Below are 27,055 nucleotides of genomic sequence, written 5' to 3'. Positions count from 1 at the left end.
GCATTGCTAAGCAGGCACCATTTTTCAGATATCTAATGTCCATGAAGCAAAAGGCAATCAATAGGCTGGACTTGCTGTTTGAAGTGGCTCGCGTGGGCTAAAGGGGGGATAGCTCTGTTTGTGGTTTTCTCCTTGCAGCAGTGCAAAGCCATCAAAACGCACAATATGGACATGGGATTATAACATGTTTGTTTGTCTAACTTCTGATTTGCCTTTCCTCCTCTTTGCATTAGTTATAGGTACTGAAACGAGTTAATTCTGCTTTTCAGTAATTCCAGCTAGTTGGGGAGTGGACAGTGACATATACTTCAGACGTATGGACAGTTTTCAGTTGACAGCCACTAGGTGGTGGTGGTGGTGCATCCCAGATTCCCATTATTTTGTATAAATTCTTCCAGAGGGGGGTGCTAAATTTGTTGTTGTTGTTTTGTTTTTGTTTTTGTTAATTCTAATTAAAATTGTATAGCGCCCTTCATTTGAAGATCACAGGGCAGTTCACAACAAAACTACAAAATGAGAACACATTTACTCCTTATCCTCCCAACCCTTGTAAGGAGCTACTGAGGGTTGAAAGTCTGGGGCAACTTTTACAGATATATGGGCATAGGTAAAGGTAAAGGGACCCCTGACCGTTAGGTCCAGTCACGGCCAACTCTGGGGTTGCGGCGCTCATTTCACTTTATTGGCCGAGGGAGCCGGCGTACAGCTTCCGGGTCATGTGGCCAGCATGACTAAGCCACTTCTGGCGAAGCAGAGCAGCGCACGGAAACGCCGTTTACCTTCCCGCCGGAGCGGTACCTATTTATCTGCTTAGACTTTGACGTGCTCCCTCGGCCAATAAAGTAAGATGAGCGCCGCAACCCCAGAGTCAGCCACGACTGGACCTAATGGTCAGGGGTCCCTTTACCTTTAAATATAATATAATATAATGTAATGTAATAAATATAATATAATATAATATAATATAATATAATATAATATAATATAATATAATATAATATAATATAATATAATATAGAAAAGTCCTGGGCAGCAAGGTCACTACAAATTCTTGTGCTCCATAGCTTCATTCCTCTCTGCAGAGGGCAGAGATGAGTAGCTTCTCCTGCACTGCTCTTAAGCTGTTTCCCAGAAGGATAGAAATTGGCCAGTGGTTAGCCCGTGGTCTGCAGTAAGAAGGAAATGGCCCTTTTAGATAGCTATTAATAGACTGAATTTGAGCCGCAGAACCATCATTTCTTGTCTTCTCCCCTTCCTTTGGACAGGGCCCAGTGTTGAAGTCAGTTGCTTTTTCGCTATTTCTTGCTGCGGCTGTTGAATTTCCAGAGCATCTCCCATTTCATATATGTGAAAGGCTTCTCTGTGCTGGTTCCTTGCAAGCCAACTAAACTCCCTGGGCGAAGAGCAAATGTGCTTGCAAGGGGAAAGCAATGCAGTGCAGCTGGTGGAAATTTGGACCTCACTGGTGCAGTTCAGATCTCCAAGTCCTGCTCTCAGTCTGGGTTCTCCTATAAAATGGAATGAATACTAGCCAACTTGGTATTAAATTGATACCAAGCAATCAATGTTAGCACTTACCTGGCCTATTTCCAGTCACCCACGATAAGAAGTATAGACAAACAGACAAATATAGAAGTAGTATTTTTTCTTTACAGTCACTCGTGTATTTGATAGAAGTAGCATCAACTCATAAGTCAACACCCGGCTCGGGCATCGCATAACTACCAGTAGTTAGCATGCCAGAGCTTTGTTCGTTATCAGAATTAATCAGACAAATTGCTCCACCAACTAAGAGCAGCCATGCGCCACCACCCCCAAAATCGAGAAAGAGCTATCAATCTGTCAATTTTTTCTGTGTCTGGGTCAGGCGAACTTTCCCATGTAGTGCATGGCCATTCTTAGTTGGATAGAGCGATTTGTCTGGTTAATTCAGATAACGAACGAGACTCTGGCATGCTAACTAGTTATGCAACCCCCAAGCTGGGTGTTGACTTACGAATTGATGCTACTTCTATCAAATACATGAGTTATTGTAAAGAAAAAGACTACTTCTATATTTGTCTGCTCGTCTGTACTCCTTACTGTGGAGCACTTGTCCTTGGTGATATATTTTTCTGTGCCTTTGCATTGTGCTATTCTATCACCATCCTCTATCTGCTTGCACTTCTGGTGTGCTTTCGAACTGCTAGGTTGGCAGGAGCTGGGACCGACCAATGGGAGCTCACCCCCGTCGCGGGGATTCAAACCACTAACTTTCTGATTGGCAAGCCCAAGAGGCTCAGTGGTTTAGACCACAGCGCCACCTGTGTCCCTATGGGGTTGGACTGGTTTGATTAGCAGGGCTGGTTTAATTAAGAAGTGAACTCTGCAGAAAAGTTGGCGGGAGTTACGTTTTTCATTCAGTTTTGCAGCCAGGCTTATTTTCCTGTATGTCTTCCAGCTGCCCAGAAGGCCCGAGAGCAGTTTGAAGAGGTAGAGAAGTCCCTGAAAGAAATGGAGGAGTCTATCAGGTATGGCTTTGGGCTGGCAGCCACAGTCTCTCAAGGGTGAGGTGGGCTTCCCTCTGGAGGAGGGGCAGAACAGAATCCATGTCACTTGCAAGGGTAAGTAAAGATCAGAGTTAGAGGGACCGAGTCTTGCTGGCAGATGTTACTGGTGAGCCAAGCTTGACAGGTTGGGAAGGCCTCTCACCTTTCAGTCACAATGGCATTGGGTGATGTTTTTGCCCCCATCCCCATTTGAAATCAAGCCATGTGAGCAAAGGCATAACCTGGGTGGAGCACGGAGCAAGAGCTTCGCTACATAATACTTTACAAGGACTGTTGGACACCCCCCACCTTTGTTTTTAGTTCAGCTTTGTCCTTACCTGCCTCATGCCTGATGTCATATATGTGATGTCAGGCGTAGGGTATGGGGACATGGCTTGGCCAAAACAGCCTGGCATGCCAAACGGGGAGGATTGATGAGCCTAATTAGCTGTGAAGGCTGGAGGTTCCCTCACCCCTGCCTTGGGTGAATTCTTCTTGAGGCCTGCAATATTTCTTTCTGCTTGACACTGACCCTTCCCCGTTGGCTTCCAGCAATGGCAATTTGTACCCCCTAGCCAGCTGTTTGTGTGATTTCCCCAGACACCTAATGGTTTGGATAGGTAGTACACTTGGCTTCAGTAGGCAAAGTCTTGGGGGGGGGTGATGACAGGGAGGTTCTTTCTCCTGGACATAGCTGTCAACGTTTCCCTTTTTTAAAGGGAAATTCCCTTATTCTGAATCGGATTCCTCGCAAGAAAAGGGAAAAGTTGACAGCTATGCTCCTGGACCATTTTCATTGTCTTGGATCTAATCTATATGGCTTTTCCTCCTCCCTCTCTATCCCCTCCACCTCGCTACCCACCCTCTAAAGAAGAATGTGCCATTCTCCCCCCCCCCATTTGGTTAGGGGAGCTCAGCAAGCTGGTGTTTGAGGACCCATGTGCTAAAAGCAAGGTGTGTGTGTCCATGGGAATTCTGTTGAGAACCACAAGGGTGATTTTTAAAGGGTTAAAAGGGCTGGTTTTGAAAACCCTATCCTTTGCCTGGTCTTTCTTGCTGCTTCTTACTTTGTTAATGCATCCTCAGCTAGGATGCTAGGAGAGGTTACTGTTCGTTATTTTACTGTGAAGATAAGAGCGCTTTGTACAGTTTCGCTCTAGGGGTTTGGGCACTGCTTCGATGCCACTTGCCATTCAAATCGCATCTCCCCCCACCTTTCCCCGGTCCCAGGTGGGGGAGGGGAGAAGGATAGAAGCCAAAAATAAATTTCAAGCTGTCTCCTATTGATTGCATACATAATTATTGCCGTAATCACGCCACTCCTGAGTTCTTAGGCTGGGAGGGCTGATGCAGGGAGCAGATGGGAGACCTCGGCATGCTTAGCTTGGCTGACCTTGGTGACAGACACTTCATTTAGCTATTGGGGGAGGATATATTTTGCTGGTTTCTGCCGCCTTCTCAGTGGAAGGGGATGTACAGTGGCAGAGGCACTAAGCGGACCCTGTGGCTTGGTGATTTCTGGCCGCATCTTCAGAGTCTCTTCACATACCCATTGTGGCATGGTGGTATTTTTTTGACGTCCTCTATCACTTTGCATTGACTCCCAGTCTGATAAGTAAGTATTATCAGCTGTTCCTTCCTTTCCCTACTTCATCTTCGGAATGGCTATAGCCACTTGCAAGTGGTTAGAATGGATGCAGGTTTTGTTGTGATACAGCGCATTGCTCAAGCCAACCAGCCAGTTCTTTCCGGCCAAAGGTTTTTGCACAATTTCCGTGCTCTGTCCCTGAGACCATTTACCCTGTTTCTTCTGACAAATCTTCCACTAGCTTGCTTGGAAGCGCAGCAGGAGCTTCTCTGTCCGAGAGGAGTGTGCTAAAATAAATCTTATTCCGCAAACTAGCTATGTAGGGCTTGTCTGAATGAACCTCTTGTTACATCTATTACTCTTCCCTATAAATATGTTGTTGTTGTTTTTAAGGAAGCAGAATAAATTATACAGATTAAATCTATGAAAATGTAATTTATTCCGGGCATAGTATTGCAGCTTCCTGTGCACTGACTTTAACATCATCTTAAGTGGAGAGTCTACAGATTTATTCCCCCCCCCCCACACACATCAAGGGCAGTCCCTGCAAGTACAAGCTGTGAGCTGCCCATGGGGGCGCCCTAGTCTGACCAAAACCTCTGAACAGGCTCAGGGACAATGCTGTAGCTTCTCATTTATTTATTTGCACAAATTTATATGCCGTTTAATCATAGAAGAATATGAAAGTGGTATGCATCAAGGAATACAATAAATCAAATATTTAAAATATAGGCATCAGTGAGTAATAAACTGCTAAGATATATCTGGGGAAGCCTGATATTTAGTGTGTTACTGTTGCTGCTTTCCCAGTATCAATGGCCAATCTTAATATTCCTTGATGGGTAGGTCTAGGATAGTGGCGGAGAACCTGGTCCAGATGTGGAATTCCCAACTCCCATAGCTCTAGCCAGAGTTAGGGATGATGGGAGTTGTAGTCCAGAAACACCTGTCGTGTGCCCAGGTTCCTCACTCCTGACCAGCAGAGACTTTATGCCTCTGGAGCAACTTTCGGTTCAGAACTTCGAAAGGCATAGAGGTTGCAAGCCTTGACAGGAGGCTCTGATTTCTGGAGAGAGTGTGCAGGCAGAGCGATTAAGCTGCTTCTGTCCTGAACCGGAGTCCTTAGGAAGTATACAACTATGGCCACTCAGACCTAGGGTTTTCCCCCCTGAGTTTGTAAGTGTGTGCCATGCCTGCAGCACTTCAGCTGGCAGGAAGGGGCTTGCGTGACCAACAGTTTATCCGAGCGACCTCCCCCAAGCCCCCGTCTCCACAGATAGGCAGCAAGCGTGTCAAGGAGCTGTAGGCTAGAGCCCTTCTTTCTGATATGCTAGTTTCCTCTGCTCAGGAAAGGGTGTGTTTTGCGGGGGCAGGGGGAGTTGCGTGGAGGAACATTTAGTCATACGAGCCCCCCCCCCCAGCCATCTGAAGTGATACAGCCAAAACACATGTTTATCCCCCCAGAGAGAACTAGGCCTAAAACAGCAGGTGCAAAACAAGAGCTTTAATTGAAGTCCCTCTTCAGAATTAGCTCCACATGGGGCATTTCCCACCCAGCCATAACTCCGCTGCGCTTGCAGTGCAAACTGCCCCTCCCCACCCCAGGGAGATCTCTGGCTTGTCCCATTAGGAAGGCTTTTAAGGGGGTAGGGGTTGGAGAAAATGTGTCAGCTAAGTAAGCAGCTAATGGAAGTCTGGAGTCACAGCTGAGACCTGTTTTGTTGGTGTCATCTTTCCAAGCTCTCTTTTTTTTAAGTAATGAAAGGCATCTTTCCCTTCTAAAGGAAGGAGGGTGTTTCACGGTCCCTTTTATTTAGGACTACTACCTGCCCTCCCTTCAAAGTTTCAGCATGGCTGAACGTACTTGCTCGCCCCTATCCTTAGAGTCTCACAGCCGTGAGTCGCTGCTACCCCACTTTTCCCTGGTTGCTGGTGGGGGGCTGTTGCAGAAAGAGAAGTGGCTTAAGGCTCCGAGGCAAAGTCTGGGTTAGGACCTAAGTGCCCACCTTGGCATGTCCTGCCACAACAGACCGAGGGAGGGAGGAGAGGACAGGAGTTTTTCCTTCATCCTAAAAGCTATGTTGATCAGACCAGGGCAAAGTGGCTGCTATGGCAGGTCCTTTATTAAACAAAGAGCTTTGCATCTCTCTGTGCGCATGGGGGAGAGAGAGACCCGTAATTAGGAGTAGCCTTGGTGACAGGGCGGTAACCATGGGACCCAGCCTCCCCAACCAGTCCCTTTGCTGCTCCGTGGGGTCCCCTGGGAGGACAGGCAGATAAGGGCAAGGAACAAAGACAGCCACTTAACAAAGAGCTTGGGCAAAGGCCATTGACCCCTGACACAAGCTGGACTTGCCTTCCACCAGCGGGAGAGGGCGGAGGAGACCGATGCCAGGATAACACTTGACTCCTGGTGGTCAGTGAAGCAAAAGGGACCTGCTGCCACGCTGGCCGTCCTCTCTCAGCTCCCCGGCGTTGGCAGCTTGGAAGGAGCTGTAACTCAGAAGCGGGTAACACGGCCCTATGCCTCTTCACTGCAGAATCTGAAAAGCTCTTACCCACCAGGCCATGCTTCACTTAGATGAACCGTTGAGCTGGCTCAGCAATATGGCGGCATCAGTTCCTCTTGTTTTAAAAAAATCATTTTTATATTTTTTTAAAAAAAGACAATTTGTGAGAAGCATGAAATGTTTTGCCATCTTTGTCTCACGCCAGTCTCCTGCTGGCCTTTCTGGGATAATGTGTGTTGTGAGATGAGGTTTCACCTCCACAGAATACATGTATCCCGCAAAACCTTTCCTTGATTGCAACAGCTTCTTACTCTTTGTCCTTATCAACTGTATGGCTTCCCACCTCTGGAAATACCCCTTAATGTTATGAGCCTGCTGTCTAGAGAAAGTCACTTAAAGGCTGCCAGGAGGTCTGCCTGCTTGTTTTAAATTTCTATCCATGCTTCTTGTCGCTGATGCACAACTCGGAGCAGCCTTCAGAATTTTCAAATCACAATATCCCATGTGATAAAATGTTCAGTTAAAAATACAACAAACACTTATTTCCTTCTCTTCTGGTCTTGGAGCTAAAAGCCACATTTTTTCCTCATATGCTTTCTCAATATTTTGCTGTATATGTTAAGTAGTAGGAATTTCAATGTATTAAGACAGATTTAGTGGTCAGAAATTCTCAGCCTTTCTTGACTGGATTACTTTTGCCTTCTGAGCAAAGCATCCCTCCTGTATTTCTGTTAAAATTGACCCAGGAATATTCCAGTAACCCCCTAGCCCCATTAACCTTATTCCGTCAAATGTCCTGTTAGCCTGTGTGTAGTTTTTTTCTTTTAACAATGTCGCCTTCTTCCTTCCCTCCCCCAGGAGCCTGGAGAAAGAGATCTCCTTTGATTTTGGACCTCATGGTGAATTTTCTTACCTCTACGGCCAGTGCTATGAACTCACCACTAATGAGTAGGTGCCTGTGTCCCTTGCATGACTATTTGTTTCCTCTGGGGAGTGGCTTTCTTCTCTCTGCTCAGCCCTATGACATCTGGAGTGCTCTCTTTGAACTGTGTGTCTTACAAGCCGTCACTCCAGAGGTGCCAAAAAGTAGGTGGGTGGCCTGCCCACCCGCCAGGGTTAGCCTGTAGAGCGGCAGGAGATGGAGATCTGGCCAAAAGGTTCTTTGTTCCTGTTCTTGACTGTAAGACGAGCATTATTAATGAAAAGGAAGCTGATTTTTACTCCCCAAAACTGTAGCTTGGTAGTATGGCAAATTCCTCTATAACAAGGTGGCTAGCTTTTGGCAAGCTTACTGGGGCAGCTCAGGGTGAGAAGAAAGGCACCCCCTTCAAAACTGAAGATGGAAGGCTCCAAAATTGGAGCCAGGGACTCAAAATTTAGGCAGATAAGGCTCCATCAGAATTCATTTTTTACTAGTTCTTGGGGAAGTGAGGTTCTCCACTCAGAAGAGAAGAGGTGCTGTTCTTTGATCTAGATATACAGTTGTACCTTGGAAGTCAAACAGAATCCATTCAGGAAGTCTGTTCAACTTCCAAAATGTTCGAAAACCAAACCATGGCTTCTGATTGGCTGCAGCAAGCTCCTGCAGTCAATCAGAAGCCACGGAAGCCCAGTCCGCCGTTTGGCTTCCAAAAATAGTTCACAAATCGGAACAGTCACTCCCGGGTTTGCGACGTTCAGGAGCCAAAACATTCGAGAACTAAGCTGTTCAAAAACCAAGGTACGACTGTACAAATAACTGCTCTTGAATGTTCATTATAGCTTCTAAACTGGATCTTGTATTGAGGGTCAAAGTTTGGTTTGGGTTCAGCCCATGTCCCCCAATATTTTGAATGATGCCTGGAATTTGGGTGCCTCTTGACCCTGATGTTGGTGATTGGGCAGGATAGCTTTGTGATGTGAATGTTCTTAAGAGGCTTGCAGTTCTTTGGACCAAGGTTGGGGAATGTGTCGCCTTCCAGATGGACTTCAACTCCCATTGGGCCCAGCCAGCATTGCCCGTAGTTGGGAAAGATGGGAGTTATGGCCCAGCCCTTTAAGGTCCTGTTCCTAGTTGGGCTTCCTTTGTGCTGTGGGCTATACAGTAGGAGATGCCTTGTAGAGAGGGGACTAGGGGACAAGCAGGACTCCTTATAAGAAGAGTTATCATAGGCATCAGTGTTCCACCCCACCCTGATGATTAAGCAGAGAATGTTGCCTTCTAAAGCTCAGGTCATAGAAAGCCAGCTAGTACAGTATTTGCCAGCCTGATGCTACTGAGATATTTTGAACTACAATTCCCAACAGCCTCAGCCAGCACAGCCACACACCTGTAATCACCTGATGTCACCATGATGTTTCCCTTTGGAGACCTGCTTAACATCGAACAGACCTGCAAAGAAAAAATGTTTCTTGGCCTGCACAGTTTCATTTTTTTCAGTCAGAAACTTGCAACTGGAGACAATCCCAGCTGGCTTGCATTTGATAGCACATTTTAATTCCATACCAAATGCAATCACCACTTGGAAGCTCTGATCAGGGTCTCCTGAATACAGCAGATCACAGCGGGGCTGGCATTGGGGCCAAATTTAAAAGGGGCCGAACGCAGGTGCTGCTTGCAGAAGAACCATTGAGAGTGCACCAAAAAGCTCCTGATTTTCCTGTGTAGTGGCACCGTCACCCACCCTAGACCTGGCGTCATATGGGTTAGAGGGAAAGGGCCATGTGGTTCAAATTAGGACTCCTGGTGGGCCTAATTTGATTTGGTTGGAAAGTTGGAGGTTCCCCATTCGTTCTTTACTTGATAGACCAATAAGACTTCTATTCTGGGTGCTCAGTATTTTCCCTTGTAAGCAGATCATGTTTAAAAGGTTGCACACAGTTGTATTCTGCGTGTTTCAATGGGAAGCTCATCTCGTACATTCTTAAATCTCTGGTGTTGATAGCAAATTAATCTTGGAAGCAAGGGATAGATCGGGGGCCTAGTCTTCTTCCTGCCATGCTTTCCCATTCCATCTAACCCCGAGAAGTATCCTTTCCAAATATATTTTGCCTTGGGTGCCATCGTTTTAGGAGCCAGGTCTAATGGTCTAATTATCGGCACTTCAAAGCACATGGCTCAGGGATCTCATGGATTTCTTTTATGCTCTTTTCCTCCTCAGATATATTTATCGCCTCTGTCCCTTCAGCAGAGTGTCTCAGAAACCCAAACATGGCGGCTCGGAGACCAGCCTTGGGTAAGAGTATGGGTAGGCAAACTAAGGCCTGGGAGCCAGTGCCAGCTCAATCGCCTTCTAAATCCGGCGTGCAGACGGTCTGGAAATCAGTGTGTTTTTACATGAGTAGAATGTGTGCTTTTATTTTAAATGCATCTCTGGCTTATTTGTGGGGCATAGGAATTTGTTCATTCCCCCCCCCCCAAATATATATATATAGTCTGGCTCCCCCACAAGGTCTGAAGGACAGTGGACCTCCCCCCTGCTGAAAAAGTTTGCTGGCTGCTGGGTAAGAGACTCCAGTGCTCCAGGATTTGACATGTTTCACAACAGTCTGAGGTCACTAGCCTCCCAAGCTAAACAGGGAGATGTTGCAGTGTTTTAGTGACTAAGCAGAGGCTGAGCTACAGATCAGGAAGTGTATAGTTTGAACTTTGGCTTCAACATGCTAGGAGGCCTTATGCCAGTCAAACTCTCAGCCTTAGGACACCTTGTAACAATCCTCATCTTGGGGGTGATGATACTGATGTACCTTACAGGGCTGTCAGGGTTAGGATTGCAACCATGATGATGTACATCAGGCACTTTGGATAATCTGAAACACACACCTCTTTGCCCTGGCTTTTGACACTTGGGGTGCATATTTTTAGGACCCATCTTATTTCTGTAAGTTGTTTTCATGTTGTGACCCGCCTTGAGACCTTAAGGTGGAGGGCAGGTAATATTTTATTCCTTATATATTACTATCCTTTTATTCCTTATATACTACTATCAGTATGAATAATAAAGCCCTGCCCCTTAGCATCAGTCAGTGTAAGAATACCTACTCAATTAGAAACGGGGAAGAAAACTTCAAGTGTGTGGTGTGCTGTTTTAAAAACACCTTGCTGCCTATTTTAACTTCCTGAAAATGGTCAGCTGTGCTGATAGGACCTCACTTGGTGGCTAGATCCTTGCCCCCGAGACCAGCCAACCCTGGAGCAGATTCATCCTGTGTAGGAGTGGCTCCATCTGGTTCTAAACGTTCCCTAAGGTTATGATTAGCAGGGGCTACTTTGGGTGCTCTGAGTTGTCGCTTCCTTTCCAGCACGTGGGGCTCCTGGAGCGGTCCAGAGGATAACAAATTTGGTGTCATGAAGTACGAACACGGGACAGGCTGCTGGCAAGGCCCCAACCGATCCACCACAGTAAGTGATTGACATAGTCCTGAGAGACCAGGAAGCTTGGTCGGGTGACCAGCAAGATACAGCTGCCTTTTCAAGGCCCAGCAGCAGCGAAGTGGCCTGTCGCCCAGCTGACAGTATGCCTCCCTATCTGCAGGCTGCGTGAAGTTGCTTGGTTTCCAGCACACCCAAGTTCTGGCTCAACTGGAATGAAAAACCCCAAACCTTTATTTTCTACTCCCAAGCATGCCCATTAATGTGGGTTCCCTGATCCCAGTCAGTGAAGGAAACCTAGCTGAGAGTGGGAAGAGGGCAGTTCAACAGAAGAGGTGCACTTTTTAAGAAGTAAGAAAGAAGCAGAGTTGGCTGCCTGTTGGAACCTCTGAAAGTTTGGGGCTGGGCTGCCAGTTTTAGCAGACCAGCCTGAGGGGATGGGGCAGTGACCGTGGTTAAGTCATTCATTCATTCCTTGCCTCAGTGATGTCCTAGGGTTTCCTTCCATGTTTTTTAAAATAAATTTTATTAGAGTTTATAAATACAAAACTTAATCTCAAATATCTTTTTTGTTCAACATTAAGTAATATAAAAACATGGTGAAGAAGAAAAAGTAAGATAGAGAGATAAGAAAAAAGATAGGAAAAAGCTTTCAAGAGAAAATAGAAAAGATAGAGTTCAGAAATTAGAGAACTTCTGATTCTTCGTCTGTCAGCTATATATAAACAATAACCACTTCATCCATTCCAACATAATCTTAGGATTTCCCTTGGGAAGATTTGATGGATGAGGGATTTTTGTGTGAGTTCAGGATCAGGCTGATCTGCCTTGCTTGGATCAGAGTAGGAATTCTCCCATCCCACACTGAACAGGCCCAGTGATTTGTCTCATCTGGCAGAAACTTGGGTTGGCTATCATGGTTGGCTGACACTGTTGCTAGTACGTTGTAAAGCTGGTGTTGCTGAACTACAACTCATCCATGTCTGAAAGCATGGTCAATAGCCAGGGATGATGGGAGTTGTAGTTTGGCAGCATCCCCAAGGAGTGACCAAAGAGGTTCCCCATGCCTGTTGCAAAGAAATGACAGTGGGTAAGGGAGGGTTTATGCCACAGGCAGCGGTAAATGCGATGGGCTCCTGCACAGCAGCTGCAATCCTAAGCCACAGACTCCATAGTGGGTAGCCAATGTCCTGTTTTCTCTCCTTCCAAGGTGAAACTTACATGTGGCAAGGAGACAGTGGTCACATCGACGACAGAGCCCAGCCGCTGCGAGTACTTGATGGAGTTTATCACCCCAGCAGCCTGCCAGGAGCCAAAAGACCTCGGTCACGATGAACTCTGAGGCTGGCAGGTGAGTTCCTTTGTCAAGTCTCAAGATGACACGGTAGCCATGGGCGCTGGCAAACGGGAAGGAAAGCTATGTTCTAAGTAGTGCAGACTAAAACGTTTAGTTTGGCAGCAGTTACACATTGGAACCCCCCATCTGTTGACACCGGGCAGGCGTCCTTTAATCCCTTACTTTTGCTTTTAATAATTACCAAAATGTTTTTAATTGTGCTTGCTGTTTTCATTGATAATTTTAATATTTCTTGTAAACTACATAGGTTTTTTAATACAATCAAGTGGTGTATAAATTTTGTGTACGTAAAGAAAGTAAATAAAGCCCCACCAGGAAAGGGGAGCAGAGTTTTTTGAGAAGGTTCCACCACCCTTTGCACAACTTGGCAACTACCCAAGATGAGGCCATTTGGGAAGTCGCTTGCCTCTCTTGCCCCCTTCTGCTTAATCAGAACTTCTTTTTTTTAATGTATTGAAGGAAGACCAGTGTCTCTGTCAGTTCTGTTCCCTTGGCTGATTTGTCCTGTCTGTGATTTCCCCCCTGCAGATTTGCAAAAGAGCTGTTGTCAGTGGGACCAGGTTCTAATCAACATGATTCAAAGAAGCACTGCAAAATTTACTTCTCATCCCCCCTGGGGCTGCCCCACATGGACCCCCGGCATCCTTTCTCCACTGTTCGTGCTGCTCTTCCTCAGTGGACTCTGGAGCTTTTGAATAATTATGTTTACCCTGTGAAACACTGGGGATTGAGTGTGCCCCCCCTTTTTTCCTTCCAGGGCACCATCTGCCCAGATCATGCACAACACACAGGACTGCTCAGCTGCTTGGGCCATTTTCTTGCTGGGGAAAAGGCTTTATCCACCTCTTTAACGGTTGCTTCTTTGTGGAGGAAGAGCCCTTACTTTTCAGCCATGCAGAGACTTCAGGCCTTTTCCCCTGAAGCTCTTCTCTCCTGCCAGCATTTTCTGTTCCAAGCCAGATTTCCACTCTGTCTGAGACAGCTGAAAGAAGACGACTGGGAAAAGAACCTGCTCCTTAGTTTGCCCCCTGCACTGCCAATCACAGCCTGGTTGTTGTTGTTTTAATCTGCTGTCTGATGTTGAACTCTTATTAAAAAAAAACCACACCACCACATTCCCTTCCAATAAACGTCTCTGCTCTCTTCTGTCTGTGGCCTCAAAGGTGAGATTCGGAGAGTTGTTTGGAAGGGGTTGTATGAAAGGGGGATGGCACAACATGGCCAGTTTTATGTCTGCCTTCCGTTCATGCAGCTGTTATCAGTGGCCTCCGCATGTGTCATTTCTCCAGGAGGGGCTGGCAGAAACTTCGACAGAATGCATTAGACTCAACAGACCCTCCTCTTCCTTCCTCCTCCCCCCTCCACCTTTGGGGAACTGGGCCTCCCAGGGCTGCTATGCTCCTCTTGATAAAGGTTTTGGGGGAGGGCAGCGCTGGTGCCTTTCACCTGCTCCCCTCGATTGCTGTCAAAGCCGGAGCATTTCCATAACAAAAAGGGAGGCGACTTCCCTCCCAGCCACCATTGTTTCCCATCTGAGCTCCTATCCCAAAAGGCGCCTGGTGCTGGGAAGAGGGGGTTGGGGGGTAGGTCTGACAAAAGGCCCCTCTGGTGACTGGGGACATGTTTACTGTATGGGTTCAGCCTCCCCTGGGCAAAGAAGCAGGGAAGCATGTGCAGTTGGTTATTGATAGAGGAGGGGCACACCACCTCATCCCCCCCAATCTTTCCAGAGGGGGAAGGAGGTGTTTCTTCCACACCCATGGGGTGACGTAGGCGGTTTCTGCTGGCGAAACAAGACATTAAATGGAAGCATCTGTTCTTAAACCAGATCTCAACTGGTGTGTGTGTATGCGCACCCCTTAGTTCCCTTCTTTTGGATCAAATCCTCTGATCGGTGAAGGATGGATGGGCGAGACTCTTGTGCCCCACCTCCCACAAGCACCGTTCATTCCCCCCACCCCCCGAAACACACTTCGAGTAAACTTGACTCTCATGCACAGGGCAAAACCTGAGTTAGCACCTCTTCTACCAACCCCATTCATTTGCTTCTATGCTTGGTTGCCATAGCGTGACAAATAGACCTCTTTTTTATTTATGCTAATAAAATGTCCCTTCATAAGGGATGTTTTCATTGTTCCTGCAAGAGTGACTTAAATATGCAGAGTGTATCTGTTAGTGGGGACAGACCATCCACTGCAACATCTCTCAGGTGTCAGTGTTCAGTTTCCCCCCACATAAGTGAATTGTGGCCACTATAGAAGAAAGTAAAAGACAGAGTTTGGGCAAACCGCTGGGAATTGAGATTAAAACGGGCTTCAGTCTCTGGACGAAGGATCAGGCTTTGCTCCTTTGCTGTATGTTAACTGCTTCCTGTTTACTTTTTCTCATAGAACTCAAATGGGATCCACTGCAGGTAGACCCCCACCAACTGCAGAGCCCGTCTCAGTGTTGTTTCTTTTCAGTTGTGTGACAGACCACAGGTACCACCTAGTTACTGCTGCTGACTCCCCCAGTACGTATGAGTAACCCAGAGTAAGTGGAGCATCTGCTTCAGTAAATGTACAAGCCTGTATATTGTGTGTGTCTATCCCAACAGTTAACAGCCATGAGAACAGGCATGGCTGCGTCCATTGATTACATGAGCCAGCCGAGATATACAGTGGCACCTTGGGTTACAGATGCTTCAGGTTACAGACTCCGCTAACCCAGAAATAGTACCTCGGGTTAAGAACTTTGCTTCAGGATGCAAACAGAAATTGCACGGCAGCAGGAGGCCCCATTAGCTAAAGTGGTGCTTCAGGTTAAGAACAGTTTCAGGTTAAGAACGGTCCTCCAGAACAAACTAAGTTCTTAACCCAAGGTACCACTGTACTTTCTCCTCCCTGGCTAACACAAAATTTACAAGCATTCTGGGACTTTCCCATCATGTTATGCAAGCCAGCATTCAATCCAAAACAGACTTTTTGCGCTATGTTCATATTATATGTGTAAAAGGTAAGGTAAAGGACCCCTGGATGGTTAAGCCTAGTCAAAGGCAACTGTGGGGTGTGGCGTATGAATATTAACACTGCGCTGTGTCCCAATACATCAAAACACTTCTGATTTTTTGGGGTGTTTGTGTGGTTAAAGTGCTTCTCAGCCCTTTTTCTCGTCTGGAAAGTTGCTTCGCCTCTGAAGCAACTGTGGGCATTTGCTCTGATGTAGATATGTAAATTAAACACTCTGCCAAGATATTTGTTGGCAAGAGGAGAGAGATGTTTGCTTGCGAAGGACACGGGACTTTTTTCCTATTCTGAATGACACAGTTTCTATGGATAATGTGTGCTTTGTTGGTGCCTTCTGGAAGGGAGGACAACTTTTATCATGCCCTGTCCTGCCTTGCTAGAATTCTCTATCACATAAACAGACAAAAGGACTCTCATAAGATTCTGAACTTTTTATTTTCTGGCATGAAAAGTACAAATAATTAAACAATTCCATGTAAAAGATTCATACAGCCGCCGTGCCTGAAATCCCAGTAATAAATATTCTAAACTAAATGCAAAGTGTCATTTTTTTCTTTTTTTTTAACAGCAGTTTTTTAAACCCTTCCCACATCAACAGACTCTCTCATGATTTTATTTTTTAAATATTGTTTTTAAAAACTGTCCCAATACACATGTGAAGCTTAAAGAGGCTCTGGGGGCCAGGTACTCCAGGCCTGTCATCTTTTCCCCTGAGCCCCACCATGCCCCATGACTAAATACATTGGTGGGGAGGGTGGAGGGCATGTAAAAAGGTTATTAGGATCTCGCCATTACAACAGACAGACAATTCTTTAAACCCTCTGCTCCCTTCAATGTTGCACCCTGACCCATCATTTGGAAGCAAATTTGCCTAGCAAACATAAGGAAATGCCACGAGCCCCGCTCGCTCGCTCGCTCGCTCTCTGGTGTCTGCCTTCGTTGGCATGCAGAATTCTATCTTTCCCTCCCCACCCCTGCTCCAACCCCCATTTCGATCCACTTCGCTTTTTTTTTTTTTAGTAAACTCAAACTGGCACTTATTGCTACTTGAAAAAATATAGTCGAGAAGAGGCTAGATTGCTGTGACCATTTTAGAAGCAACAGATCACAAAGAGAATTTTGTTTTGCCACTAAATGCCCTCGTCGAGATGCAGGGAAGGGAGTCAGATGCAGGGGTGTGGTTGCGGGAGAAGAAATTAATCAGGATCTGAGCCGGCTAGCCAAAGGAAAAGTGTCTTGACCAAATTAGCTGGAACCGGAGGCAAAGCTCTCTAAGGTAGCTGTGCTTTCCAATTTGCAGCTTAGCTCAGTGGCTCTGTTTCAGAACAGTTCTTTAAGCACGCAAGTTATTTCGGTGGCTGCATGGTCTGCAAAGGGAGCCAGGCTCTAGGCTGTGTTGTGGCTAGCAAAAGAATTTCAGTGGGTTTCCATTTCCCACCCACCAAGAGAACTTTGTAGGGGTGGAGTTTTTCTACCTTTCCACTCCCACTATCATGTTTACGCTTCTCCCTGCATATATTGAGTGGTATTGAGAAGAGAGGACTTGATACAGCTACAGGGCTGCACTGTTCTTCCTGCTCTTTAAGCTCCAAGGCATGGGTAGGCAAACTAAGGCCCGGGGGCTGGTTCCGGCCCAATCGCCTTCTAAATCCGGCCCGCGGACGGCCCGGGAATCAGCTTGTTTTTACATGAGTAGAATGTGTCTTTTTATTTAAAATGCACCTCTGGCTTATTTGTGGGGCATAGAAATTCGTTCATTATTTTTTTTCAAAATATAGTCCGGCCCCCCACAAAGTCTAAGGGACAGTGGACTGGCCCCCTGCTGAAAAAGTTTGCTGACCCCTGCTCCAAGACATCGCTCCTCTGGTCTGGAGGTTGGTTTGAATGCTGCTAAACAATTTTCAGAGAGGTCACTCTCCTGATCAGCACTTCCCAGACTCATGTACAGTTTGGAGCAGGGCTCCACTTTGGAATCCACAGTCCAGCGGATTTTGTGGCTAGCTAGTGTAAAGAGTTTGCAACATGACCTCTTTTCTAAGATTATTAAAGGCTAATCCCAGTGATAGAAGAGAACAGCCCAGGAACAGACCCTCCCACCCAGGAGTTCTTCAGCTACTGTAGTGGTTTTCTAAGGAGGCCACATGGCAGGGCACAAATCAAAGTAACTAACAGTACACCTGACAGTTTAAATTATTTGGGGGGGGGGTCTAGCCTTCATCTAATCCGGAGTTTCCCAAACTTGGGTCTCCAGCTGTTGTTGGACTACAACTCCCATCATCCCTAGCTAGCAGGACCAGTGGTGGTCAGGGATGATGGGAATTGTAGTCCAAAAACATCTGGAGACCCAAGTTTAGGGAAACTTCCAAGAGGAATTTTGAGGAACAGCCCTGTGTTGCTGTGTTGAAGAAAAGGCCACCCTGACCCCTCTTGGATTTGAAGTAGCTTCAATCAGGAGCCAAGAATGCAAGGTTTTTTTTAGTTCAGTGGGCTTTTTGAAAAGAAAATGCCTCAAAAGAGTAGCATGAGCTCAATTTTTTTACATTTATTCCATCAGCACATAGATCTATACCCCCAGCAGTCCCAGTCTAAAACATCTGGAAAGCGCCAACTTGGCAAAAGCTAATGCCATCCTGATTATTTAAATTTCAGAGAATTTATTTTCAAATGTGTTACTCGGAATCGGATCTAAGCTTTCTCATACATACCTTTTAGATTTTGTATACTTTGCCTGATTTCGGTTTCCTTTATTGGTGTCTCCCAAAGTCACTCACTATACCATTACTTAACCCAAGCAAGTAGCCTCTCCTTCCCTTTCTGCAGTGTTGCCAGGGGTTTGGTGAATCGTATTTGAAATTTTTCCTGAGTTGGGAGTTTCCCGCTTCCCAGCCATCCAGCAGGTTATTGGTTGTGACTAGAGATCTCCCCTTGTGCTTAAGGATCTCAGTGAATCAGAGCCAGAGTGGGTCAAAAACTTCCTTTGTGCCTGCCCGTCTCAGCTGCCTGTGGTGCCTGCTCAAATATTTAAAATAAAATAAGCAAACTGTCACTGAAATAACTTTTTTTAACATGTGGGAGGGATGCTGAGTGGCAGCATGTAAAGGGCAGAGGGTACAAAACACAAGAATAAATAGAGAAAATGACAAGCTACATGTTTTTCCCCTCCCGCCCTCCCCTTTACTTTCTATTAGGATGAAGACTCAAATGTATTTTTCCCAACAAGACAAAAGTAGATGATGTAACATCGAACCCCACAAACAAACTTGCCTATAAAGTTTTTTTGTTCTAAATGCCACATTTGTAGGTTGTTGTTTTTTTTAAAAAAAGAAAAAATTACCTCTGTGCACTTTGCCCTGTTGGAGAGCCTGTCGTTTAAGCTTATATTATTATTGTTATTGTTTCAATTTTTGTTTGCTATTTAATAAATAAATTAGGAATAATCACTTCTCAGCAAATTAAAAAATATTTCCCTTTTAACTTGCAACTCTGATGAGAACATAAATATACACAAATGTACTTTTACAAGGCAGTAATAAATATTTAAGTTAACAATAAGTTAAAAACTACAAGAAGCTAAAATTCGCAAAAAGATACAAGAGTTAATGGTGCCAGTTTTTTTGTTCTTTTTTTTCTCATTTTATCGCAAACAGAAGCTGCCACAGACTCTTACAAAACACAAGTGAACACATTTATTGTCAAAAAATCAAGAAATCCTAAACTAATTTCTAAATCATTAAACAATTAAAACTCGAACTAATGCTAAAATGTTTTAATTATCATTAAGTTCGTCTTTTTAATGTTGTTCATTTTGTTTCCATTTTTTTTTGCTTGAGAGCAAAAGAAAATAAAAGTCCCTTGCTCCACAAGTGCCAACGATGACTTCGTTGTTTTCAGCAAACCAAAATAAATAAATAAATAAATTTTTAAAAAGAAGAACAGAAAATAGCCGATGTGCATTTTCAGGATGTGATTTGTGAACACAGATCCAAAGAGATGCCTCGGGAAAAGGCAGTAGCAGTTGCGTCCCCTTTTAAAAGTTAAGTTGTTTTTTTTTAAGAGAAACTTCCCTTCTCGTTCCCTTTGAAGTATGTGGAGGGGGAATTAAAAAAAAAAAGAAGCAACATGGACATGGATGTCAGTGTAGTACAACCCTTACAAACAGATTAATCCCACCTGAAGGCTCCATTCTGAAGGGAGACAAGCATAAAATGAAATGAAATAAAATAAATAAATTCTTTTTTATTTTTAAGCAGCAGCCCTACAGAGCAAGATTCAGACGTTTTTTAAAAGTCCTCCTGGGCTCTTTTGGCTTTAATTTGAGAAACTGGGCAATGCCTCCACGGAAATGGCTAAAACTCCAAAGGTATTTGGCATTTGTGGCTGCCGGATGAGTGAAAAACTTGAGTAGAATTCTCTCCACTATCACCCCCCCCCCCAATTTCTTGCTATTATACCAAATAAATAAAAAATAAGCTGGGCAGTGCTGTGGAGGAAGTGTCCCAAGTGAATGTTTTGGCCTGTTCCCCATTCAACAAACATACACACTCGAAAGGGATGAAGGCTCCCTGTGGCGGACCATGGAGCAGGAGATTTCTTGGTCCAAAGGTGGAACACTCTCACCTGTGCCAAGAACCTCATCTCTGCCCCCTACCCACTCCATGATAGCACCTCCTGTATCACAGGAAACTTACATACAGTAACAGAGATGACACCCTCAGGCGTGTTAATCCCGTTGTTAAAAAAAACACACACGGAGGGGGGGGAATTACAATGGGCAACGGTCAATGGGAAGAGATTTGGTATTAAGAACTGTCAGGGAAGCTTCCCCCAAGCCTTCGAATCGAGGCCTACGTGACAAAGGTGTGAGATATTGGAGCAGCAAGTTCCTTCCCTTCAAGGGTTGTGTTACATACGGTGTAGTTTTAGCTTTCCGCGAAATAAACATGGCCTCGGACACACAAGGTCTATTTGGTTGAAGATGGCGGTGGATGGGGTTATTTCGCCCTTAAACTTGCTGACATGTTTAGGACATTTAATCGGACAGAGACTGAATCCAGGAGGGCCAGGTGGGATAGGTGGCTGGGTACATAGTCCCTGCAGGGTTTGATCAGGGAATAGCCTTAAGCATTGTTCCACCATCCTACTATCATGGGTAACAGGCAGGGGTGATGCTTATGCTAGGATGCCATTAGGTGCCATGATAGTAACTCGGTCACAGCTTAAGATGGCAAAGCCCGAAGCAGCAGCTGTTTGAAAGCTCTACGCTCTAGTGGGGTGAATCCTAGTTTCACCCTGGCTTCCCTTTGGAGCCAGAGAGCACATGCGTCCTTTTCCTTAAGCATGTGCAGAGGTGCTCACTCACATACGCACCTCTCTGGCTACGTCAAAAAAGCTCTTGCCGCCTGCAATTTTTGCAGACAACCCAAGAACATTATTGGGTGCCTTGACCGAAGGAAGTTTTGAGGAGGTGTCTCAATCCTTAGCTTCAAAGGGCAACTTAGCTGAAACTTGCTGTTGTGTTTCACCAAACTGGCATCCAAGTCTCTGCTGGGGAACCTGGTTAAGTACCTTTTCCTTCCAAACATGGACAAAGGGTCCCCCCCAATCTCTCCCCCATGATGGATCAGATACCACAAGACATCAGGTGGAGGGGAAACATGCCATCAGCTTAGAATCGGAGCGGGGATGTCATGCTGAAGGCTAGATGTCCAGCAGACAAGAAGTATGTCTTTGGCAAGGATCCAGAAAGGTGGGCTGAGGCGCTCACCCTCCTGTGAGATGAGCACAAAGCAATCATACTGGCCCATGCCGTGACCACTGGCCCATGCTGCCTCGGACCAAGAACCCAAGCCGGAGTGTGCATCTCAAAAGACTGGAAGGTTTATTGCTGCCAAGAGGAAAAGAGAAGCCCCCTGAGAGAAATCTTAAAGCATGGGAATTGCAAGGCCTTCCTACGGGTCAGATTGCTCCACAACTGCCTTGCAGCGTGGTGGAAAGAGCTCCGATCCTTTCTCCTACAGCCCAGCGCACCAGAGACCTTCTGCTGGAAAGTCAGAAGACATCCTCGGCTGCTGGAGTCCACTGTGGCAAAGTGCAGTGTTGCTTTACAGAGGTGATTGGCTTTGTGGGGACGTATTCTCTCTCGGGGATGGACCAGCCACAGCAGAGCAGGCACTAAATCTAGCAGAATGGCTGAGGGCGAAAAGGTGGTGCCGTTTCAGAGCTGCCAGGGCATGTGGCTAATTCAGCGTGAGGGCGAGTGGGAAACAGAACTGACTTGAGTGAGCCGAGAGAAAGAATGAACACGGAGTTATCAAATGCTCAGATGGACACTTTGACTGTTGGGTCTTGCCAATGCCTCCACCTAGGAAGGCGGAGGAGGAACAGAAAACTGTGCCCCTTATTGAAAAGGAAGGCGTGGCACAGCCATCCCCTGTGGCATCACCCTTCCCCCCCCCCGGTGGGTAGCAACCACCAGGAATCATGTTGGACTCATCCACCGCACAAGCCGGGCCGTGCAGTTCCCCTGGCCAAGTGTGACTTGCGCTCAGCTGTTCTAGGGAGCCACATGGACAAAGCAGAGCAAAGACATTGCCAAAACAGCCCCGAGATCTCCATTCAACAGCGAAGGGGGTCAAAGAGCTGACCTATTTGGTTGCATTAAGCTGCCTGGAAAGGGCAAGTGGCAGATGTTCTGCCTCACGTCCACTCAAATGGTAGGGGAAGGAGAAGAATTGGTGCCTCCCTAGCAAGTGCTCGCTGCTCCCTTTCTAGTCCTTCCTCAGAAAATGCCAAGACAGACAATCTCACCCCCCAGGCCCCAAGTCAGCCTGTCTCCACTTCTGTTGCACTCTTTTGAAGTACAATGCCAGGCTTCTAGGGGGGAGCATTTGCAGATTCCCCAGCCTCCAGCTGCATGACCTTCTTTGGACCAGTTTTCCCTACTCCCCGCCTACCCAACTTATCCTTGGTCTCTTACATGAAACGGCTGGATCCATAATTAACATAAAGAGAACCCTTTAATTTTTAAGACTGTTGGAGCTGTGGACTCTAGTTACAGTATATGGATGTGGGATACTACCAGAAGTCAGTGTCAAACAAGAGACGCCCCTCAAAATAAGAGGGTCCCTGCTTTTCCTTCATGATCCTTCTCCTGATTGCCCCTGCACTTAGCCCATCATTATAGCACTACACTGAATGGACTGCCCAGGAGCCTCCCAAATTGGATCAAGCTGCCTTGCCTTTGGGAAACTGGATGCTAATCTACTTTTCCGTAATTGATGTCCATTGCGTCGTACACGGACCTCTGCAGATCTAACTCTCCCTCTTCTTTCCAAGATGTTTTGCAGCATCATGCATAACAGCTTTGGCGCGCCAGCAGTGGGCAGTGACATCTGAGACAGTTCAGGTTTTGCGTCCTCTGCAACAGCTAGAGGTGTTGCTTGCTACCATTCCCCCATTGAGGACCATGTTGTCTCTTTGCTAAGGGTAGATATCAGGCATGCATTGAGAGGTGGGTGAATAGAGCCCCTCTTTCCCCACCCAGCAGCAGCAGGGTTTTCCTGCAGAACCAAACCTATCTGCACAAATCAGCTTCCATACTCTAGCAGCACTAACTGTTTTGGGGTGCTTCTTTTTTTAAAATTTCACTCGATGGCTTTTCCGATGAAAAAGCCAAAAGAAATCTTAGCGGGGAAACAACTCTGAAAATGGACGTGTGTAAAACTAATGCTGGTATTAAGCACACAGCTTAAACCATTGTTGTTTTTAAAGAAATAAACTGTTTCCTAGGCTTTTTGTCCCTTTGGCAGGTGCTGGGTGGGTAAGAGAGAAGTCCGGTGGGGATGTTGCAAAAATCCCTAAGGTGACTGCAGCCCCTTCTGCCCTGTCCCCAGCCCCTAACAAGACACACAAAGACAAGAAAAGCAATAAAATAAAATAGAGAAGGCTAGTGGGGAAAAAAGAATCCTGAAAGCAATTTGCTGCTTCTTCTGCCCAGCTAAGGGAGGGACAGAACAATCCAAAACCCTTGGGATCTGAGGCACTAAGTGCTGCTCCTGCACAAGACTCTCAAAGACTTTCCAGGCAACTGGGGATGGGGACAAGGGAGAGGGTGTGGCAGGAAAAAGATAATAGGTCAAGAAAAGCAGCTATCTTCCCAGCATGCTTCTGGTGTGGAGAAAGCACGTGGGCCTTACTTAGTGCTTGTGAAACCGCTGCTATGCAACTGGCAACAGCTGGCATCTGTTGGGACACCACCCTTTGGAAAAAGCCATGTCTTTTCTCTCCTGGTCCCAGCACCTCTCTATACGGCACTAACTGAACTCGGTTTCTTTTCTAATTCTCATGCTTTTAAAAATGCCTTCAGTCACTGTGAGCCGCCACAGTTGTGCTGGTGGGCTCAGTTGCTTTCGCTGGCGTTTAAACCCTCCCTGCAACAAAGCCAGGCTCAACCCCAACTGCTGTACCGCCAAGTCGTTTTGCAAACCTGGGTGGAATTAGCAAAAGGAAGGGAAGGCTCAGCTTCCAGGAAGGAACCGCCCCAGCTCAGAACTATGGCTATCCCCCAACTCAATCAATCCCATATCAAAGCTGATGCCAAAATCCCAGTTCATTATGTGGAGACTCTTGTGTGTCTCCAAGCTACCTGTATCTGTGAAATTTGATACAATACAGACATCCCCATCACTTGTCTGGAAAGGCCATTGGGAATGAATGACTGGTGGGTGTAGAGCAGTAGCACTTAGTGACTTGCTTTCTATTTGTCCCTTTGAGTGTGTGTGTGTGTGTGTGTGTGTGTGTGTGTGTGTGAAGTTCAAGAATCCCAGTAAAAATTTCCAACAAGGTCTCTTTTCCTTTTTTATAAAAATAGATTTTTTTAAAATCTTTCTAAACGTTTGCTGTCGTTTTCGTTTTGTTTCCCATTTCAGCCTTTTTAATGTATCATTTCCCCCTTTTCATTCAGTCGTTAGATTGATCTAACATTGAAAAAGAGAAAGGGAAAACTCACCCACCAGCCCATTCCCACTCCTGTACCTCCCCCTTTAATCAAAAACAACTTTCTAGCTTATCAGGATAGTCAACTAACACAGTTTGGGGGTAGGGGGTTGGCTCCCTCCTCTCTCTCTCTCTCTCAGATGGCCCCATGCTTGGTCTTAACAAATTCTTCGCCTAAAAATTTATAAAGAAAGAAGGAAAGAATGAAAGGCTTGATTTTGGGAGAGGAGGCAAAACAGCAGGTTTAAATTGTACCACCACCTGATTCAAGTCCATATTTCTGACCCGAAAAGAAACTTGACCCATCTAGTCCACACAACCTGATTAATCGACTAGGACTCTTGGACACTGTGCCAGGTCCCTGGCCTCTCTCGCTTGCTTATCTCCATGACCTACGCTCTTACTTTAATCCCAAATTATTCCAGGACGTAAGCAAATTATCAAACCTGATATGCAAACATACAAAACAGAGCAGAAAAAATATATATGGGGCCTTTGCTTTTCCCCCAGGGAATGAGGCTTCTCTGGGGAAAGGCAGGAAGGACCCCCATTCAGGACATATGGGGTTGGGCTTATTTCCCAAATACAACATCATTCTAATTAAGGGCCAGGCAAGGTGGTAGGATTAACAAACAATATCGCTAACATTTTAGACCAAGGGATGAGATGAGAGCATTGTCCACCCACCACATTTGTACTTTTGTGTATTTTATTTTTTTTGCATCCAAGAAGGACAAAAGTGGTGAGCTGGATTGTTGTAACTCTTCCCCGCCCCCGCCCCCCCTAGGCTAGCTCAGAAAAGCAGCCGTGACAATTCTTGGATTTGCTGATCCGCAATTTTTTTTGGGGGGGGGGAGAGGTCGGGAGTGTTTCTATATCACACCTTGCAGGAGAGAGTGGTTTTCGTCCCCCCGGGGCCAGGAAACCTGCCCATCAAAAGGAACAATGTAAGGGGTCAGAATTCAAAGAGGGAAGGAAGGATGGAAGATTGGGGAAAGCTTCTGACTTGGGTAAAGTATGTTAGAAAAGCCTAGGACAAGGGACCGGGTTGGGGGGGGGGCGCAGTAGGGTCACAGAAACAGAGAGGTGTTCTATTCTGAGTGGATGTCTCCCCTGCACATTGCCAAGAGCAGGGACCGGTATTCAAAAGGTGGCTGACATGTTGCCACGTCCGTGCTCCCTGCTGGGCTGTCGGGCACAGGGGAGGGGCAGCGGGAGAAGCCTCCTGCTTCCCAGAGAAGATCACGGTGTCTGGCGGTTTTTTGTTTTGTTTTAAATATTCTGCAACATTTGAGTCAATGAACATTTCCGTTCTCGTGGCGAGTCGGGGAAGAGGGCTGTTTTCCAGCATCCTTGCCGCTCACCCCACCCCACCCCTCCCGCCATCTCTCTCGCCCCGCTCGCTCGCTCATGCCTTGTGTTGCTTACTGGTCTTGAAGGAAACCTGGAGAATTCGGTCGCCCAGTCGGTAGCCATTGAGGCTGGCGATGGCCATGGCTGCTTCGTCGTAGTTGGTCATGGTGACAAAGCCAAAGCCCTTGCACTTGTTGGTGGTGAAGTCGCGGATCACTTTGACGTTGGTGACTGCTCCAAAAGGCCCAAAGAGCTGCCACAGGACACTCTCATCGGCCTCTGGGGAGAGGTTGTACACAAAGATGCACCAGCCGGCACTGGAGGCCCCTGTCAGGTTGACTCCCGCCAGGCTGGTCATGCTGTCGATCGTGATGGGAGAGAACCTGGAGATCAAGGAGAGAGGACTACTTTGGGTGTAAGGCTGGCATTCTACCAGCATGAGCTCACTGCAATATGGACAGGTTAGGAACAGCGCTACCTACTTCTCAGGGGAAAGGGTGAGGCACCGGCAGTTCACTCCTACAAGCCTTGGCTCCAAGGGGCAGGAGGGAAAGGGCACAGGCAGTTCCTACCAAAAGACCTGGATCCTTCAGGTTGAATTTGATGTACAGTCGTACCTTGCTTGTCGAACTTAATCCGTTCCCAGGGTCCATTTGACTCCCGGAACAGTTCAAAAACCAAAGCATGGCTTCCAATTGGCTGCAGGAGCTTCTTGCACTCAATTGGAAGCTGCGGAAGCAACGTCGGACGTTCGGCTTCCGAAAAACATTCGCAAATTGGAACACTCACTTCTGGGTTTGCGGCGTTCAGGAGCCAAAACGTCCGAGTATCACGGCATTCAACAACCAAGGTACCTCTGTACAAGCCTACCTTTGTAATTTCCCCCACAGATTTTGGTGAGGTGACATTTTAATTCACACTCCTTCAAGGGTATTTCTGCCTGTGCTAGATGTTCCCCCAGTTTGGTTCAGCCTGCAAGTGTGCCACAAGTCTCCCTGTTTGGCCTTCAGGTTTCTTGGCTCTAATAACGAAGTAACCTCAAGGGTAAAATTGAAGGGCTCCTAACGAAGGAGCCTGTGACTTTTCCTGTGCATGAATGAGTTCATCATGCAAGTCCTGAAATTGGAATCCCATGCAGAATCTGGCACAATGAGAACCTCATTTTCCATTTAAAGAAAAACAAACTTAAAAACCCCCCACACCAAGTTATAAACTTCATGGTAGCAAATAACATCTTAGAAATGATTCTAATGAAACAGGGAGGAATTCAATGTCGTGCTCTTCCAATTGTTCCGTCAGCTCAAGCATTTCAGCTTGCCAGACGAAATGATCCCCCCTCTCCGCCCCTGAGCTCTGTTATGGGGGTTCT

General features: G+C 46.4%; 2 protein-coding genes across 12 annotated transcripts in view; one reads left to right on the top strand and one right to left on the bottom strand.

Moving 5' to 3' along the window:
• The window catches only part of PRKCSH (PRKCSH beta subunit of glucosidase II), a 32,674-nt gene extending 16,801 nt beyond the window's left edge, over window positions 1–15,873 (top strand). For 3 of the 6 annotated variants that reach the window (XM_083483065.1, XM_083483068.1, XM_083483066.1), the window contains exons 13-18: window positions 2,441–2,510; window positions 7,485–7,574; window positions 9,767–9,841; window positions 10,908–11,007; window positions 12,188–12,328; window positions 13,092–15,873. In XM_083483065.1, coding sequence (XP_083339191.1) covers window positions 2,441–2,510; window positions 7,485–7,574; window positions 9,767–9,841; window positions 10,908–11,007; window positions 12,188–12,319 — 467 coding nt within the window. In that variant the 3' untranslated portion in view covers window positions 12,320–12,328; window positions 13,092–15,873. Of the gene's footprint in view, window positions 1–2,440; window positions 2,511–7,484; window positions 7,575–9,766; window positions 9,842–10,907; window positions 11,008–12,187; window positions 12,329–12,862 lie in introns of all 6 variants that reach the window. The other 3 variants (XM_083483063.1, XM_083483067.1, XM_083483064.1) reach the window with 1 other exon arrangement.
• Window positions 15,874–18,528: 2,655 nt separating this feature from the next.
• Window positions 18,529–27,055, bottom strand: part of ELAVL3 (ELAV like RNA binding protein 3) — an 81,496-nt gene continuing 72,969 nt past the window's right edge. For 3 of the 6 annotated variants that reach the window (XM_083483158.1, XM_083483159.1, XM_083483161.1), the window contains 2 exons: window positions 25,762–26,090; window positions 18,529–24,507 (listed from right to left, as the gene is read on the bottom strand). In XM_083483158.1, the coding sequence (XP_083339284.1) occupies window positions 24,470–24,507; window positions 25,762–26,090 (367 nt within the window). In that variant the 3' untranslated portion in view covers window positions 18,529–24,469. Of the gene's footprint in view, window positions 24,508–25,040; window positions 26,091–27,055 lie in introns of those variants that run through there. The other 3 variants (XM_083483160.1, XM_083483163.1, XM_083483162.1) reach the window with 2 other exon arrangements.

The sequence above is a fragment of the Podarcis liolepis genome, assembly GCF_965112155.1.
Source record: "Podarcis liolepis genome assembly, chromosome: 17".
Taxonomy (NCBI): Eukaryota; Metazoa; Chordata; class Lepidosauria; order Squamata; family Lacertidae; genus Podarcis; species Podarcis liolepis.
The sequence above is the reverse complement of the archived record's forward strand: the minus strand, read 5'-3'. Positions and strand labels throughout refer to the sequence as shown.